The following is an 18,280-nucleotide window of genomic DNA, read 5'->3' as shown; positions in this document are numbered from 1 at the left end:
GACCTAAGGAAAGCTAGTCCCTCCGTATCCTGGCTTTGCGCTGCACCCCTGAAGCAGCCAGCAGGTCTGGCTCCCAGGCGGGGGCCCTCTGGGTTCCGCGTGCTGCACCTGCCCTGAGCACTGGCTCTGCACTTCTATTGGCCGCTGGAGCTGCGGGGCGCTGCCTCCGGGTGAGAGCAGCACGCAGAGCGGTCTGCCACGCCTCTGCCTAGGAGCTGGACCTGCTCTCCACTTCCAGGCACAGCACAGAGTTGAGATGGGCAGGAAGCTTGCTTTAGCTCCCCTGCTGACTGGGAGCTGCCCAAGGTAAGCCTGTGCCCCAACCCCAGCCCTGAGCCCCCTGCCCCAACCTGGAGCATCCTCCTGCACCATAAACCCCTCATCCCTGGCCTCACCCCAGAGCCTGCACCCGCAGACAGAGCCCTTGCCCCGACCCCCTGCCCAGATCCCCCTCCCACAGTCTGAACCCCTCTGCCTCACCCCCCAGCCTGGAGCATCCTCTTGCACCCCAAACCCCTCATCCCTGGCCCCACCCCAGAGCCCACACCCCCAGATGGAGCACTCACCCCTCCTGCAACCCAACCTCCTGTCCCAGCCCAGAGTCCCCTCCTGAACCCCTCATCCCTGGCCCCACCCCAGAGCCCACACCCCCAGATGGAGCACTCACCCCTCCTGCAACCCAACACCCTTCCCCAGCCCAGAGTCCCCTCCTGAACCCTGAATCCCTCATTTCTGGCTCCATCCCACAGCCTGCATACTACTTTTCTGCAACCCTGCCCCAGCCCAGTGAAAGTAAGTGGGGGAGGGGGAATGTAGTGAGCAGGGGGGGCCTCGGCGCAAGGGCGGGGCTCAGAGAAGCGGCAGAGCTGAAGTGTTGGGTTCGGGGGCCAGCGGACCCCAAAGGGCCAGGCACAGCAGGAAACTGGAGCCTGAGAGGCTCTGGCCAGGGTGAGCCAGCCCCCTCAGCCAGTCTGTTGCTTAGCAACCAAACTCACGATGCTAGGTTCCTAAACCGCTTTGCTACCAGAACCTCCTCCGTGGCACTTCCGCCTCGGTAGCTGTCATGGCAGGTCTTACGTCACCCAGCCCGCAGGAAGAGGCGGGGCTCCACGGGCTCTGCGCCAATAGCACTGCGAGGCACTCTAAGAGCCACTGGTGCAAGATGGCGGCGCTGGGGGTGTTGCTGAGCTGTCTGAGGAGGTTGCGTCCCGGCGGTCGGTGCAGGTAGCGCTGCGGCCCTTTTGCCGGGCTCGGGTGGAGCCAGGACAGTAGCCCGGGGTCCCCTCTCCGTCCCTGGCGCGTGTGGGGGGCGCCGCACGGCCGGGGCAGCATCGCCATCCCCGTCCCCGCGCCGCCCGGCTGTTGAGCGCCTGCAGCTCCTGTCCTGGAGCCTCGCCCCAGCACCCGGCCCCTGCGCCAAGCCCCGCTGCGGCGCCTGACCCGGCCGTTCCCGGGGGGGCGCCCCTGGAGAGGGCGCGGTTAGCTGCGCCACGCAGTGTGACCCTGCCAGAGGACTAATGCGCACGGGCTCCAGGGACTCGCTAGTGCCCGGTGCCGGGCCAAGAGTTGGCAGCAGGGAGCAAAATATTCTCGCCTGTAGCTGAGGTACCTGTAATAGACAGGATGTCGGTCAGGTGATGGACACGGACACTCCTAGTTCAGGGCACAAGCCATCTCCCCAGGGACTCCCTCTGAGGGCAGGGTCGCCCAACACGGTGGGCTGGGGTGTTCTTTGCTCCTGCCTCCAAAGCATCTGGTAGTGGCTGCTGTCATATTCCTGACACCAGACTAACCTGATCATTGCTGTGAACCAGCCTGTTTCTATAATCTCTCTGTGCTGTCACTAGCTATATGTATATTGAAGCAGTGTAGATCAGGCTTTTCTCCTCTTCCTTGACACTCCTCATTCATTTTAGGTTGTTTCTACTCTTTCACGGAGAATTCCACCCACACACACACTGCTTTTCTAAAATCTCCTTTCTGGAGTTCTGCTGCAGTAACCTTTGTGCTTTTCACATGCCTTCCTAACTGTTTCCATCCCCATCTCTTCACAGCAGCCTTTCTCCTACTTTACTGCACCTAGTGAGAACACCACCCTTTTCTTCTCAGAATGGAGCCTATTTTCCAAGCATCAGGGTGCAGTGGGCATCATCCTCTTCTAAGCCAGGGCAACCAGTGTCTGACTCTAGTGAGGGACAGATCTACCTCAGCAACAGCTGTGTGAAGGTACAGTTCTCTAGAAGGCACTCATGGTGTGTCATTGTGTCTGTGTGTCCTTGAGAAGGTTGTTATGTGCCTGGCATGCCCTAAGTATGACATTCCCTACCACTGAAGTACCTGTAACATCATGCTACTTATAGCTACTTGACCTAAAGGTTCCCAAAGCATTTTATAATAATCCATGAGGTTCACTGATGAACTGCCTCCCCTTTCAGACACCCCTTTGAGGAACTGCAGACGTCATGATAGCTGAGTCTTGGGAAATCAGTGATTTTTTCCCCCTCATCTCTCAGATGAGCTGCATGAGGACCTCCACACACATGGCTGTGGTGCACAGGGGTATGCTGCAGACCTGGCTACTTATGAGTTACCTCCCCAAGGTCATACAGGCGCCCCGTCCATATTGCTCTGATTCTGGCCTTTATCCCGTTGGGGCATCTTGCAGGCTTGATATCGGGTTAGAAGCAGATGCTATCTGCTTGCATGTGGATATTGCAGATCTTTTAATGCTCCTCCCTTTCTGCTTTGCAGAGGCTGCTGGAAATTATAGAAGGGTCGGAGTTTCTCAGGCTGCAGGTGGAGGGAGGTGGCTGCTCTGGATTCCAGTACAAGTTTTCCTTGGACACAGTTATCAATCCTGATGACAGGCAAGGACAGAGGATAAAGATGTGTGGGTGTATGATGGGGGGGAGACTTCTGTGGACTAAGGTGGTGAGAAGGGTATGTGTGATAATGTATGCTGAAAGGAGGAGGTGGGTGATCACAGCACAGTAAGGGGGGGGAAGCAATCACAGTGTATTCCTTTATACTCTGGAAGTGTGCTTTTCTCTCTTATGTCTGCAGGGTTATAACGAGCCACGTATGCTTCTTTTCTAGGGTGTTTGAACAAGGTGGTGCTCGTGTTGTTGTGGATGTGGACAGCCTGGCCTTTGTGAAAGGTGCAATGGTGGATTTCAGCCAGGAGCTAATCCGCAACTCATTCCAGGTGGTGAGCAATCCACAGGCCGAGCAGGGCTGCTCATGTGGAACATCCTTCTCTGTCAGACTCTGAGTGGACTCCTCTTTGGGTGTTGCTTGGGTGGACATTGAGCCAGAGACTGTCCTCAGCATCGTCTCCAAGGATTTCTCATTTTGCTATTTTCTCAGCTTCCCTAGTCCTCCTCCTCAATCTGTTATACAGTTACTGCAAATATCCCCGTTTGCCTATTTGAACTGAGTCTGCAGACAAGACCTATAGGGTTCTCCCTCCAAGAGTTTGAAATAGGCCTTAAATCCCTCACAAAAGCATCTTCTGTCCTCTATGAAGCTCCAGGAACTGCTGAATACAATGAGCCACCTTGATCTCCCTGAGCCACCCAGCACATGGAACTGACTTTCAGGAGCTGCCTGTACATGTGTATTTGACATTGTTGGTTTTAAAAAAAAACAACTCCAACTTCCATTGTTTGTTCATATTTTTCATGCTTTTCAAAGTGTGGTTAGAATGCATCTCTAGGGAGATGGCTGTTTCCCCCTTGCCCTTAAACTGACTGTGAGACAGCTGAGGTGCCTGCCCTTTCCAGCTAGCTGTGGGTCTTCCCAGACAATTTGTTCTACTAATCTCCTTATTCTTGACGACTTACCTGGCTACAGGGAGCAGCCAGCAGCAGAGGGAAGACTGCTCTACCTGGTACATATAGGTGAAGCAGAGAGATGGGTGTAAGGTGGAAGATTAAAGCTTTAGGGTTAGGGCTTAAAAAAAAAAAAAGGCAATTTGGTTTGTTTCCCTCCTCACTCAATTTAAAAAGTGGTACAAATCAGCAAATGGCTTTTCAAACTCTCTCTACTTTTGCCAGCACGGTAGAATTTGCATGGTGGTTGGAGAACCTGTGGTCACATCTAGGAGACCTTGTACCCTGTCTTGCACATCACTTTGATTTAATAATCTAAAGTATTTTCCTAATTTGGCTTCGTAATCTAATCTCTCTTCAGCCTTGTTTCTGTTTTTAGGAGAGAAACAAATCTCTCATTCCCTTTGTAGGGCAGTGCCCAGACACAACTGTGCTATAGGAAGGGTGGCCTCAGGATTTCCAGTGCAACTTCATTTTCAATTACTCATCACTTTGTGGAATTCCTGCCTCTTAGCTGAAGTTTTCCATGCTTAGTCTCTGCCTGAAGGTGAATGTTTGGTAAATTTGAGCCAAAGTGGTTCATCTATTTTCAGGTGACAGGAGGGATAGGGAACTTGTGTGCTTTTCCCATTATTACAAAAAAAAACAAACCCAAAAAACTACTTTAATAGTCTCACGACCAAATCGTGGGTTTTAAAATTGTCAGTTTCCCATGGAATGGGGAGCATCCCAAGGAATCAGCTTGCAATTTTGGCAGATTTTAATCCTTTGAAAATTGAATACCAAGCAGTAGGGTTTTTTTAATTAAGCATGTTAAATGCTTATCTAAAAAGGGTTTGTTCTTGTGTGAACTGCTGAGTTACTTGTGTACTGATCTCTGTAGTGGGTGCTCCTAACCAGCTGTGATTTTGCCCCCGCCCCCACCCCAAATATTTTGAATATGGATCTGCTGCTACTTTGGCTTAGGGGAATGTGTAGAAGGTTGGGAGTCAGGAAGTCCTGAGTTCTGCTCCTGCCTCTTCCCTGACTGGCTTTAATCATTTTCTGAAATTGATAAAGCCTTGTTTCGTTATATCTCTTATTTGCCCTTCCTAAGTGTCAGGCTAACATTTTGTAGATGGAGTCGCTAAAGGCACAGAGAACAGACTTGCCTAAACACCCATGGTTAAGCTTGCAACACAGCTGGGAAGAGCATGTTTATCTCTGTGCTAGACCCATGTTTTAACTACCAAACCACAGTGCCTCTCAGACACAGTGTTTCCAATCTTATGCACTTAAAGTGTGAGCTCTAAAGACTTGTGTAGATGCCGAGTATTATTAACCCTGAGTTTTAGGTATGGTAACTAAGCCACAGAGGTGGCTGGAAGGCATTGTTCTTTGATCCAAGGAACAGGTTCTATTTGAACACGGGTAATTCCTTTTCTGTGCCTCATTTAACCTATACAGAAAAATAGGTATGAGTGATTGCAAGATGACAAAAATGGCAGGGGGCTCTGAGACAGTGTCGAGTCTGAAATTACTTAACCTTTTTTCTTGATGGACCTGATTTTAAGTTCTCTCTTTAACCATACAACTTTAACATTCTGTCAATAAGTTTGTTGTATGGAATTTAAACTGAATGTACCTGTTCTGTTCCACTCCCCCTCACAGTCTGTGTCTTTGCTCATTTTCTGTTCAGTGCTGTCCCTTAAGGAAACACTCTCTATACTGAGACCACTTTTCCCTGTTGCAGAAACTGCCTTCTGAGCAACTTAAAGAACACTTTAAGTACCACCTGTAGTCACTTTTGCACAGTCCTGGGGGAAACCCACATATGCAGCTTTCTCCACCTTAATTTTGGCAATATCTCAGTAACTTCACTAGATGGCACCCTTACTCTTTGGGAGTCGTATTGTTGAACAACAGCATACAGAGACTTTGGGCTTGAATTTTGGTTCTGGCGGAGTTGTGCTTGTCTCAGTCCTAGGAAAGGGGCAAAAGTGGCTTTGCAGCTTCCCAGTTCCAGGGATGGCTGGGGACCCGTTCAGCTCCCAGTGTAAGTTAGAACAGTCTGGTTGTCTGTGGCACATCGAGGCTGTTCTGGAGTTCAGAGATAATTCAGCCACACAGTCTGTGCTGGAAGCTGCAAGGGAGAGTGGCATAGAGCTTTTACCATAGCTTTAACCCACCAAAGAGAAATTACCCATGCTGGCCAAATCTGTTGGCTTCGCACCAATGGTTTGTTGCAAAAGGCCATATGGAAATGGAGAATCAGGTCCCCTCCAGAATTGTCGTCCTTCTGCAAAGAAGACTAAATGCACCAGAGATTTGCCTTGGTCTAACGCATTAGTGCTTTTAAAGAGCACACTTTAAGAACTTCCCAGCTCTTGATCTTACGGAGAGGAGAAGAGAGGAAAGTTGGGCACTTGGGGCCTGACTTTCTGAAGTGCTGAGAACCTGCAGCTTCCATTGACTCCAGCACTCTAAATATCAGGCCAATGAACTTCCATGGAGCCCATCACCTAAATAACTAAACTGGCAGTTCTCAAACTGGTACGTGAGCGGTCATTGGGTGGTACAATACTTTAAACTGACCAGTGTATTAGAATAGGAACTTATGACACTGATTCATATAATATGAAGGTAGTATGCTAAGTACTTGGGAGTCTTAGATGTGTTTGCCAGGTCTTAGAGTCAGAATGCCTGAATGAAACTGTAGCTGTTAGGGGCTGGGTGCCACAATGTGAGGAAGGACCAGGATAGAGAGTTAGGTGGCATAAGTGGTGGGGGTGTGGAAGAAAATGTACAAATGCTGCTTGGAGAAGGGAATGGTGTCTGAAGTGAGCACCAGTGGCATAGTGGAAAGAGCAGGGTCGAGTGTGTAAGTGGATAAGTAGGAAGGGAGAGAGAGAGAGAGTTGTGAAGTGCCTTCAAGGTTATGGCATCAAGTTTTAACTCCCATCTGGTGGAAAAGGGGGAGCTGATGATGGAGTTTTAAAGATTGAGGGTGACACAATGAGGACAGGCCAGGAAAATGTGCCTCGCGACTATTGTTTGAATGGACAGGAACTGGATAATATGGGTGTCTGGAAAGCCAGATAGGAGGAAGTTGCATTAACGGAAATGAGATGAGGATGGACTGGGTGGGTCTTGGGTGTATAGGCAGAAACGGCTTGGTCTTAGTGCCTCTGGAGCAAGAAGTGGCAAGGTTTGGACACTGTCTGAATCTTTGGGGCAAAGGTGACACCCAGGTTGCAGGCCCAGGGGACAGGGTAGATGGTTCAGTTCACAGTTCTGGAGAACGGTGAGAGTGGAAAAGCTAATTCAGGAGTTCAGTTTTGTCCATGTTGCATTTAACATAATATATCCAGGAGAATGTTGGATGGAGTGAAACAGATCAGGAATGGGAAAGAAGATCGGCGTCATTGGCATAAAGATGATGATTGAAGCACTGAGCTAAGATCACTTAATGAAAGGATATACAGGGAAAAGAGGGACCAGGACAGACCTGCATGGGGGCTCATGGAGAATGAGTGATTGGAGGAAGAACATGTTTATTTGCCTCACACTCCTAGGAGGAACGTCTTACTCTATCCACTCCCTCAAGAGACAAAGAAGGAATGACCAGAGAGGCAGGAGAACCAAAAAATGATAATTATGGAAGCCAAGCTGAGATAAAATTTAAAGAAAGGGCAAATTTAATGGACATGGTAGATAAATCCTATGCCTGTATCTGCTATTATTCTGTTTAAGACCGTCAGTACAGAGCTAAGTGTCACTGCCAATATGCTAGATTTCTTTGTCAGGGCTCAGGCCAGGGAATGGTACAGAGATGACATTTGTTGCTGTGGTGAAAGCACTTTTCCTTCCCATAGATGAGGGAAGTGCATCACACCATCCTGCTGGACCTCTCTGCAGTGTTTAATGCCGCTGATTGCCAAGTACTCATCTCCCACTTCCAAGGAGCTGCAGGGGTGAATGGACATGCCCTGAAATGGCTCAGGTCCTTCCTCTGAGATCCAACCCAGTGAGTCATCATGAGCAACTGTCCCTCCACTTCCAAAGCCTTTACCATGGAGTCCTACAAGGCTCAGTCCTCTCCTTGTATTATTCAACACCTACATGCAGCTGCTGAGGTAGGGTGGGCCGACGTGCCAGCAGGATGCAGACAATACCAGCTCGCGCTCGCTCTCTCACCCTCACCTTTTCATCAAACACAAGCAGCACCATCTCCTAGCTCTCTCTCACTGCCTGAAACCAACTGCTAGATGAAGCTCTAAAGCTGAGCCCAAGCAAAAGTGCGGTGATGCTGGTAAGATGGGAATGCTTCAGTGAACTTGCCTCCTGTATCACATCACCCATTGTCAAGGGCATCTGCTTTCAGATGAAGTCAGCCTTGTGGTGTGTTGAGTGTCCAGTAGTGGCAATGACTCCAAAACAGCCATAATGGCAAAAGATGCCTGCTTTTATCAGTAACCGGCCAGGAGACGCAGACCTGGCCATAGTGAGCCATGCATTCTTGATCTTCAGGCACAATTATACATCTCATATCTAGGAATAAAGCCATGCACCCTGAGAAGGCTCAATTGGCAAAACAGAGCAGCCAGTCTGCCAGGTTATGTGGACACGTGTCCAATGCTCTGCTCTCTTCTCTTGCTGTTTTTTATGTACAATGTCAGTATAAGGTCCTGTGTCCTGATATTCCACTATCTCTGTGAAATTGGCCTTAGAGCAGATCTCTCAAGCAGCTATCTGCAACATAAACTCTGCAGCATAAACTGGATCAATGTAACGTGGAGACTTATGAGTGCAGAAGACAGAACTTTCATAGGAGCAGACTGTGGAACTCATCTCTGTAGGAAGTAAGTGACCGTGGACCTAACCTCTTGAGAGCTAAATAGAAAACTCCTTTATTTGAGCTAAGTCTCCCTCTGTTTATTTTTTCTCACACAAAACATGCTAATACAAAAAGGGGAGTCTAGTTTGATTTGAGGATCTGGGTCTCAGTCCAAGGTATTTAGGTGCCTAACTCCTATTGAAGTTAATGGGAGGTAGGCCCAGATTTAGGCACCTGTGTCATTGGATGTATTATTAGATGTAGGATTGAGTTTTGGCCTGAAGTGGAGGCATCTACTTTGGTTGGTGTTTGGAATTAGGATTAGACCAAGTCTGGGTTTGTGACAAGTTGAGGATAGGGGAGTGGTGTGGAGCTCTGTTTGGAGATCACATCTGAGCAGATGAGAGACTTGAGCTCAGGTTTGCGTTTGGTTTGGGATTGTAGATGTAAATGAAGTCTATTAGAAATGGCTCACAGCTGATGTGAGTATCCCAGTGGGAGATTTGCTTCCATGGAGGCAAGTGCTGTGTTAAGGTAGCTTCCCCAAGCCCATCTGGGAGTAGGCACAGCAGCCTTCTGCATCAGTATGTGATGCTGTTATTCCTCAGTCAAGGGAGGCAGTCTGTGTGCAGTGCCTCCAGCCTCAAGCTTTCACACACACGAATTATCTGGGGGTTTTGTTTTTAAAATTTCCTTCTGGAGTGATAAAGAGTTTCTGACCTCGGTCTTTCTGCCCCTGTTTTTAATCAGTGCTCATTTACCTTTGGCATCCTTCAGAGGAACAGAATGGTATATCTTTCAGTTGCCATGGAAACAGACTAAATGCATATTACCATGGCAACCTGCCATGATCTTCAGCTTTATCTGGGTCTCATATCCTGAACCTGGGGGTGGGGTGCTGATATTGATCTTCCACTGTTTTAAAAAATGAACCCTCCTCTGCTATCGGTGTTGGTTCAGTGCTTGAAAAGTGCAATCGACAGGAGACCTGTGGCTGCTGCTGCCACTACCTCTTTGGCCAGACTTGCAACTACAGGATCGTCTCCAACTCCTTTCGCCTCCTTCTCCTCGCTTCTAAAAATACAGACGTGTTCAGAATGAGCTGATGTTGGCATTGACACTTTCCAAACTTCTCCTCTCCACCACCTCAAGCCACTCCCCCAGGTCAGTAAATTCAGGCTCCTTTGGACCAATGGGCAGAGGTCAGAGAGAGAACAGTAAATTCCAGAGTCTAAGGCACTCCCTGCGATTCCATTCCCTCTGGTTGAATGAAGATGGGACTGTACACTTGAGCATCTCAATTAACCTCAACAGCCAGGTACAACTCTGAGAGAGGCAGGCCTCTAAGTCAGTGGCGTTCATACCCTTTACAGCTGTGTAGGTCCAAATCAATGCTCTGAACTATGCACAGAAATTAATAGGAAGCCAGTGCTGATCACAGAGATCAGGTGTGTAATGTGCTTTCTGTGGAAGAGAGATTCCTATCTCCAAGCCAAGACTGAATTGTGAGGGGAGTGGGAGGCAGGATGCATTCTTAGCTGCTGCTAATGTGTCTGCCTTCAGCAGCAGCCCAAGTTCCAAAAAGCGTTCCAGTTTATGAACCCGAGTAACAAAAAGCTGACGGAAACTGCTCTACCCTTAGACCTCCTCCTGTTGTTCCCCTTAGTGCAGTGGTTCCCAAACTGGGGTTTGTGAAATGTTATAGGGGGCTCTTGGGGGGGGGGGAATTCCCTAATGGTGGACAGAACTGTCCATAGGGACTGCATAGGGCCAGCAGCCCAGAACTCCTGGACTTCCAAGAGCTAAGTAGGTCAAAGCAAGCATATCTAACACACTGAGGAAATTTTAAACTTCAAGACTCCTTATAAGAATTGGAAAGAGAAGTGGATATTTTTTGCTGTTTTTAAAATTAAACAGGCAGCTAGTGTTCTTCATAATTTTAAAAACAATAAGTTTAAACTTTGTTGTAACATGCGTTGTTTGCATGGACTGCTCAAGGCCTAAATGCTTGTGTAGGAGGAAGGCTACCACAGGGTACAAATCACAACAGTCCTCAGGTCTGCTCCAGCCTGCCGCAGTAGCCAAACCAGCCCCCGACAAAACACACCACATCTAGACAAGGTAGTGAGGATAGTCAGTGTGTCTGATCTCAGAGCCAAGAGGAGGAGGCTCCTCACACCACCTTCTCACCACATAAGGCAGTGTACAATCTTTCCCCAGATGTGTAGCAAAGACCTTTCTAAGAATCAGACAGGGAGTACCAGGTCTTTGTGGCCCCTTGCTGGAGGCCCCATTGCTCTGCGGCACCCTGCCTCAGGAAACAGTTCTCCGAGAGGAAGAGAGCAGTGAGTATTACCTCTGCAGGCTTGCCTAGAGACACATCCTGGGAGGAGTGATTTTGGGAACCACTGAGATCTGGTCCTCCAGCAGCTAGAAGGGCTGGGAATTGGCAAAAGCCAGTCAAGGCTTAAGAGGCTGAAAAAAGGAGCTGCTTGCTGCTAGCTCTTGGCAAGAGAATTCCTGGCTGGATCCTGTGGAGTGGGCTAGGATTCTCCCTACCCCACAGCCAAAGGAACTTGATTGGGCCAGGACTGATTGCTGGCCACAACAGGTGACAGAAGTTCAGGAGGAACCCTGCATATTTAATTCCAGAGAGGGATTTAAGCCCCAGAAGGATAACAAACCATTTGATTTACAATTGGTCCTGAAGGGCAAGGAACTTCTTGCAGGGTACAACAAAGTCAAAATAGAAGGGGTTTGAACTGTGATACCCATCTGGAGGCCTGAGCCACAGAAGACCCGCAGAGGGTGCTGGGCACAGAAGAGAGCAGCAGCACCACACCCAGACACCAGAGGTGCTCACAGAGGTGAATGTAACCTATCTACCTCAGTCACTGTGCACCTACACAATTAGACAGTTACCCGACTGCTACTTGGAGACTTGCCAAGTCTCATTGCAGTACATCTGGGAACCTGAATGGGCAGCAATTTTTATTCTTCTGCAAAGTTAGCTCATAAGTGCACTGGACTTGATGGTATGTGTGCTCTTCCTGGTGACATGTAACATGTCCACACTTTTAGTCCATTTGGTATGATGTCCATCCATTTGCATTTGGAAAGGAAGATATCATCTGTCTGTATTCGTGCAAGTTTCTTCATGAGGTTGATGGATTTCCACTCCATACGGCTAAATGCAGTGCCTTGCATCGTGTCAAGTATCAGAGGGATAGCCGTGTTAGTCTGGATCTGTAAAAGCAGCAAAGAATCCTGTGGCACCTTATAGACTAACAGATGTCTAGGAGCATGAGCTTTCATGGGTGAATACCCACTTCGTCGGATGACATGCATCCGACGAAGTGGGTATTCACCGTCATCCGACGAAGTGGGTATTCACCCATGAAAGCTCATGCTCCTAGACATCTGTTAGTCTATAAGGTGCCACAGGATTCTTTGCTGCTTTTACAGATCCAGACTAACACGGCTATCCCTCTGATACTTGTTACAAATGTTGTTAAGCATCTCTGTCTGTAACCTCAGGTACCATGGAGATGAATGGTATAAATGCCTAGATAGGATTCCTGCTTATTCCTGGTGTCACTACAAGGAAAGACTAGATTCAATAAAGACAAGCCAAGTGATTCATTTAAGAAGAAATAATCAAATAGAAGATAGTGGCTGGGCAACTAGACCCCCGAGAGACTCAAGGTGAGAGAATGGAGGGTAAATTGAATGAGCCAACAATACAATGCTGTCACAAATGCCATACTGAGATCTAGTAATAGGAACATCAGCTAGGAAACACGTGAGGTGAGCAGCTTGTTTTTTCTCCGCCTTGGATGCGGCTCGCCGCAGGGATGGCCTTCTAGTTTACAGAAAAACAAAGGGGGAAGTTCAGAGGAGAGCAGAATGTCTGGAAAATAACCTTCGTTCTTAAGGCTTAGAGGTAGGCCTGCAGAGCTGGAGGAAAGCATGAGGGAAGCCAGAGAAAAAGGACAGCAGCTCTAGAAAGAAAGATTACCCAGAGGAGATGGATCGATCTATTACTTGTAGAGCAGCATAAGTGGACATGGCAGTTTCCAGAATATGTAAAAAGACCAGCAGCCTGTTTGGAGCCTACAATACCCAGGAGCTCAGGTCTGGTGTGAGGAGAAGCCACTTTTACAGTACACAGGGCATGGTAGGATAGCCTGGGGAGGACTAACTTTCCTTGATTGCTGTAACATGAGACTGATCTCCTTCCACAAGGAGAATAACATGATTGAACTGTCTCAGTTCAGCTGCAGTTGTGATAGATCCTGGTGGGAGGCCTTGGGCACCTGGCACAACTTGTAGCATCACCAGGACCTGATTGAGACCTGACTCTTGGTTGGATGCAAGGCATGTTAGACTCATGGTAGTGGGAATGATCTATACGGAACATGACAATTTTTCTAGTGCAGACTAGGCCAGTGAGAAGTCAACCTGGGGAGAGTTGAAGGAGAAGGGAGCATGCTGGGATCCTGGGAATGGGAGACTATTCCAAGTAGAAACGGCTGGTGGGAAGGAAGGTGTGAATTATTCTCACTAATGGCAGATGAGAAAATAAGATGAGAATATAACAGCAGCAGGGAGTAGGCTTGTTAAATGGGAGAAAAGGTCCCAGTGGGACACTGCCGAGGGAGACCTGCATGGTAAGACTAGGCACTGTCTGGATAATTTGTACATATTGAAGTACATCCTGCCTTGGTGCAGGGCAAGGACTAGCTATCCTAGTAGAGCACCTGACCCAATGCACAGGACACAAGGGTAGATTAAATATCATATCATGCTAACAGTCCCTTCTCCTTGGACAGAGAGAAAGCTGAAGTGGGATGATCCCCAGGCCTGGTGGATTTTCCCTGAGTTCCTTGGAGCCTGCACTCTTCCTGCTCCTCCTTTTTCAGATGCATTTGATTGATGCATATACATTCCTGTTTCCCACCTGAATGGGTTTCAGAGTGTGTCAGCTGCATGAGGAAAAATTGATAGAGCAGGCTGCAAAGCAGCTGGAACCTCTCCTAGCAGATTTGGAGTTGTTAATTATAGGAGACTAGCTAAATCATGGCTGAGCCATCAGCCCAAGAAGTGCTTTCGAACCCTTTCCCCATTCTCATTCTTTTCTGTTCAGGTTCTTATATTTGTTACCATTACCATGGTGTGATCCTAAGAGTCAAAAGTACATCTGCCTTATTTACATGTATGCACACATGCATTACATGTGGTTAAACCTCTTCTCCTTGCCCCCCGACCTCCCCTCCAGGAAATTGTGCCCTTTCTGGCTCCTGCCTTCTCCCCCAAGCTGGACTAACCTGAGCCAGGCCTCTCTTCTAGCAAAGGCCAGGCACAGCACTTGTGCCCATCCATCTATGCCTCTGATGGCACAGATGGAGCAGCGGTTCAGCACTCTTGCCTGAGCCATTGCAATCCTAGCATTTCAGGTTGTATCTGAGCTAGCAATGATTGAGCACATTTTTTTTCTCTTTTCTCTCCAGGGATCAAATCTTAGCAGGACTTATCAGCTGTTTCTGCATTGCTCAGAGAGCCCGTCTTCCTGTCCCTTTCTTAATAGAGGGAACTCCGAGCCAGGGTTCAGTCCCAAGGGATTCAACACCTGTTCTCGGGGTAGGGATAACATTCCCAGAGTGTCGTCTCTGCTCTGCATGGATCTATCCCAAGTGGAAAGGGAGCTAAAGGATTAGAGGAATTTGTTTACTCACTAGTTCATCCCCATCCTACTTCTCAGTCTGGGACTCACAAGACCTGGGTTCACTTCCCTGCTCTGCCACAGATTTCCTGTGTTACATTGGGCAAGTCACTTAGTCTTTCAAGGCCTGTGATCCCCACCTGTAAAATAAACTGAGATAATAGTGTTTCCCCACCTCACAGGGAGGGAAAAATACATTAAAGACTGTGAGGTGCTCAGACAGTACAGTGGTGGGGACCACATATGTTCCTAAGATAGAGCTGGTATGTGGCATCTCTAGGGTTTGTTACCTTTGCTATTGAAAGGTTAACACATTCTCTCCAAGCTTCTTGGAGTTGCAGGGAGGAATATGTGCAGAGAGAAGGTCTGTGCTATCATCACTAACTGGATTCAGTGCCTGGAATGGAGGAGTCCCTGCCTTCTGCCAAGGCTCCTCAGGGACTTGGAAGCTAGAGACAGAGAGAGGGCACCAGGTCTCCAATTAAGGGAGAGTCCTTTGATTTCCACTGCTGTTACAGGGAGAGGCCGACTCAGGGACTGAGGAGAATCCCTCACCCATGTTTGGGCCCAGCTTTAAAGCTGCTAGACACACAAAATCTGCAGGAGCCTTTGATAATTCTGAGACAAGAAAGTGATATTGAAAAGCCTTTGAGCTGCTGGCTCAGCTTCTGCTCAGAGATACTTGCACAAGAGAAACTGATGCACCTCACAAAGTGGGGAAAGAGACAGAGGATCTGAAATCTGGCAGCAGGCGATTGTCTGAAGAGGCTTGGCTCACAGCAAGAGGAAGCGCGTTTGCTTCCCAAAGTCCCTGTCACAGGCAACTTAGGAGGAAAAGGGCCTGGGACACTTCTAGCTAGTGCCTCAAACTCTGCTCAGGGTGGGGCAGGTAGAGACAGATAAATTACATCTTCCTTATTTCTGGGTCACCACGTGGCATTTGCCAGAAGACTCCAGTTCTACTACTCTGCCTTCTTCACCTGTGAGACGTGCTCCTGCTGCGCATGCCTACCAGGTATGCTAACTACACTGTATGCACAGTTGTCATAAATAGCCCCCGATGGAAGCTAGAATGTGTGTGCAGAAAGAGAGCCCACCTCTCATCCTGGGATGAAAAATTAAGGAGAAATGACCATGAGTATCATCAACAGAACCCTGGGCACTGGAGGAGTGAGAATGAGAAATTGATAGGTCGTCGCTCAGGGTGCCTGACATCCTGAATACCATCCCCTGATACTGTTGGGGGATGGAAAGCATCACTAATACGAGTCCTAACTTCTGTAGGGAGTGCTTTGATCATCTAAAAAGGAGAAGAGCATGCCTTAGTGCCACTGGGGGGCCTCTGTGGCACAGGTGAGCATGCACTGGTCTGGTGTGAACAATGCATGCAGTGCTCTGTGAGTAGTAGTACCCAGAGTGGTTCTGTGGCATAGGGGAGTGTGTCTGGCTGGGAGTGGTACCCAGGTGACTCTGGCACAGGGAGCGTGTCTAGCTATGAGCAGTGCCCAGAATGGCTCTGTGGCCCAGGGCAGCATGGCTGGCTGGGAGCGGTGCCCAGGTGGCTCTATGGCCCAGGGCAGCGTGGCTGGCTGGCTCGGAGCAGTGCCCAGAGTGACTCTGTGGCACAGGGCAGCGTGGCTGGCTGGCTGGCAGGGAGCGGTGCCCAGAATGGCAATCTGGTTGCGCCTAGTGCCTTGGTTGATTTCAAAATTTGTCCCTTGAAAAATGTGCCTATTTTAGGTGAAGAGATGACATACCTGAGCTTTGAGGGGGTGTGTATCAGAAAGGGCTGGGAGGCCAGGGAATAGCTTGTCTCTTCAGCACACCCTAGAGGCTCCCTCAGTTAGAATGGGACAATAATGCAAACGGTTTGCAGAGAGGCTATTATTTTACTGTGCCTTTAAAAGGCCCTGGCCAGTAGAACTCCCCGAAACCCACAAGAACATTAGGAGGTTCGAAGTCCCACATTGCTGAGACCTCAGGGGATTTAGACCCTCCCGCACACAAGAAAAACACTTACTGGGTTACACACCAAACACTCCCGCCCCCACTCTCCAGCTCAGCCCCTGCCTCCTCGTTGGAAAATCCAAGTCTTGGAATGACAGGCAGTGCCCAGCTGGGCAGGACCTTGCACTAGTACTGGGGGCTTCTGGATTAGTTGGGCCCAAACACGTCTTTGGCATCTGTGACTCCACTTTTCCTCCAGGTTTCCCTGGCAAGGAGTTGTCTGCCTGTTGATCTTGTCCAGTAGCTGTAAGGGTCATTTAAAGCTTCACAAGAGACACTTGACATTTCAGCTAATAAGAGGCAAGATGAGGATAAATCACCTAATGCCTGGAGTGCAGCTGTCCCCAGGGAGCCAATCACAGGCACAGGAGCACTCGCTTCCCAGCCTCATGAAGAGGTGAGCTCTTCACAACGCCTCCACTTCAGCCTGCACGTGCATCGGGCAGGAGGGACTTGCTAATAGGAAGCCTGGCCTCTTGAGTGCCCACTCCCTCCTCGTGTCAGCTGGGTTCCCTCATCAGAGAGGTGAATTAGTAAGTCCTGGCTGCTGGAGCCGCCTGTGTGCAAGGAACCCCCTCCCCACAGCACCATGCTGGGTAAACGTTTCTCCTGTTCCTAAGCCAAAGGGGAGCCAGTGAGCTTCACCCCACACTGAAAAGGCAGCTGAGGTGCCTGAACAATTCAGGGGATGGCAAAGGGCAGCCGAGCTAGAGTATGTTGAAACAGGCCAATCTCCTCTCCCCTCTCAAAGGCTAAAGTGCCAGTGATCTTCCTTCAGCAGGGTGGCAGTGTAGAAGGGGGAGCCCTTTGCTCTCAGACAAGCAGAGGCAGCAGCATAGGGCCTCTTTCTCTCTCTGAGGAGTGGCATCTTCCCCTTGATAATAGTAGGGGCCACCTCTCTCCCAGGGCCGGCTCTAGGGGTTTTGCCGCCCCAAGCAGCCAAAAAAAAAAAAAAAAGCCGCGATCAGGGAGTGAGGGAAGAAGAATAGTCCCAAATTTAAATTCTGCTCCCCATCCGTTAGTTGGGGTCCTGCCTCTTGTCTTCCCCCACTGCATCCCCTGTTTCCTTCTGCAATCTACCTCCCCACGATCAGGGCCGGCCTTAGGATTTATGGTGCCCTAGGCGAGATTATTAAACTGGTGCCCCTGTGCCTGATTTGCTCTTAGCAACACAAACATAAGCTTACATTATTGGAAAACTTGCCGCATTCATGTTATTAAAACGAGTTTAACTTAATGAAGCACACTGTAATGCTGATGGACTAGCAGTAAAGAAGCAGCACTATAGAAAAAATTCTGATATGACAGAATGATGCAAATAATATTTTTTTTAATTTATCAAAATTTTATTGGAAATTTATATGAAAAGGTATTGAAACAAAGATTTGTTTTTAATTAAAAGCAATCTTTCTGGCTTTTTTGGCTGCAAAATCAGTAATAATGTCATCGTATGACAAAGACAAAGTCGTGTCTTGTTCGATTGCAAGAATAGCAAGACCAGTTAAGCGTTCCTGACTCATGGTAGAGCGGAGATTGTTTTTAATGAGCTTTAGTTTTGAGAAACTCCGTTCTCCTGATGCTACTGTTACAGGAATTGTCAGTAGAATACGAGTGGCAATATACACATTAGGATATATGTCAACAAGTTTGCGGGTATGAATAAACTGTACAATGTCCATCACCGATTTTGCATGTGGCAACATTGATAACAGTGTACTCAATTCTTCGTACAGTTCAAGTCCATTTAAATCAAAACTATCACCGTGCTTCAGGATGCTCTCTAGATTCTTGCACTTTGTCATTAGTTGCTCTTGTTTTCCTATTTCGTTGAATTTAGTTATGTCATACAAAAATCCAAACTGTTCATGGTGTACTTGCAAGGTATTAAACCTTTCATCAACAGCA

General features: G+C 48.5%; 1 protein-coding gene across 2 annotated transcripts; it reads left to right on the top strand.

The window, feature by feature from the left end:
* The first annotated feature begins 1,109 nt into the window (after positions 1 to 1,109).
* On the top strand, positions 1,110 to 3,659 carry ISCA2 (iron-sulfur cluster assembly 2). 2 transcript variants are annotated; one of them, XM_050955759.1, is made up of 4 exons: positions 1,110 to 1,224; positions 2,055 to 2,226; positions 2,752 to 2,867; positions 3,097 to 3,659. In XM_050955759.1, the coding sequence occupies exons 1-4, from the start codon at positions 1,163 to 1,165 to the stop codon at positions 3,269 to 3,271; spliced, it is 525 nt and encodes a 174-aa protein (XP_050811716.1). In that variant the 5' UTR covers positions 1,110 to 1,162; the 3' UTR covers positions 3,272 to 3,659. The 2 variants fall into 2 exon arrangements, with proteins under 2 accessions (XP_050811716.1, XP_050811717.1); XM_050955760.1 differs by having other exon boundaries at positions 1,124 to 1,224; positions 2,058 to 2,226.
* Positions 3,660 to 18,280: the final 14,621 nt, after the last annotated feature.

Source organism: Gopherus flavomarginatus, chromosome 5 (assembly GCF_025201925.1).
Source record: "Gopherus flavomarginatus isolate rGopFla2 chromosome 5, rGopFla2.mat.asm, whole genome shotgun sequence".
NCBI lineage: Eukaryota > Metazoa > Chordata > Testudines > Testudinidae > Gopherus > Gopherus flavomarginatus.
Note: the sequence above shows the minus strand (reverse complement) of the source record. Positions and strands in the feature narration are given on the sequence as shown.

Excerpts from the sequence above, each read along its gene's own strand:
- ISCA2 (XM_050955759.1), top strand. The coding sequence starts at position 1,163 with ATGGCGGCGCTGGGGGTGTTGCTGAGCTGTCTGAGGAGGTTGCGTCCC. Across the intron at positions 1,225-2,054 it reads CGTCCCGGCGGTCGGTGCAG|CAGCCTTTCTCCTACTTTAC; the intron begins GTAGCGCTGCGG and ends ATCTCTTCACAG. Across the intron at positions 2,227-2,751 it reads TCAGCAACAGCTGTGTGAAG|AGGCTGCTGGAAATTATAGA; the intron begins GTACAGTTCTCT and ends TCTGCTTTGCAG.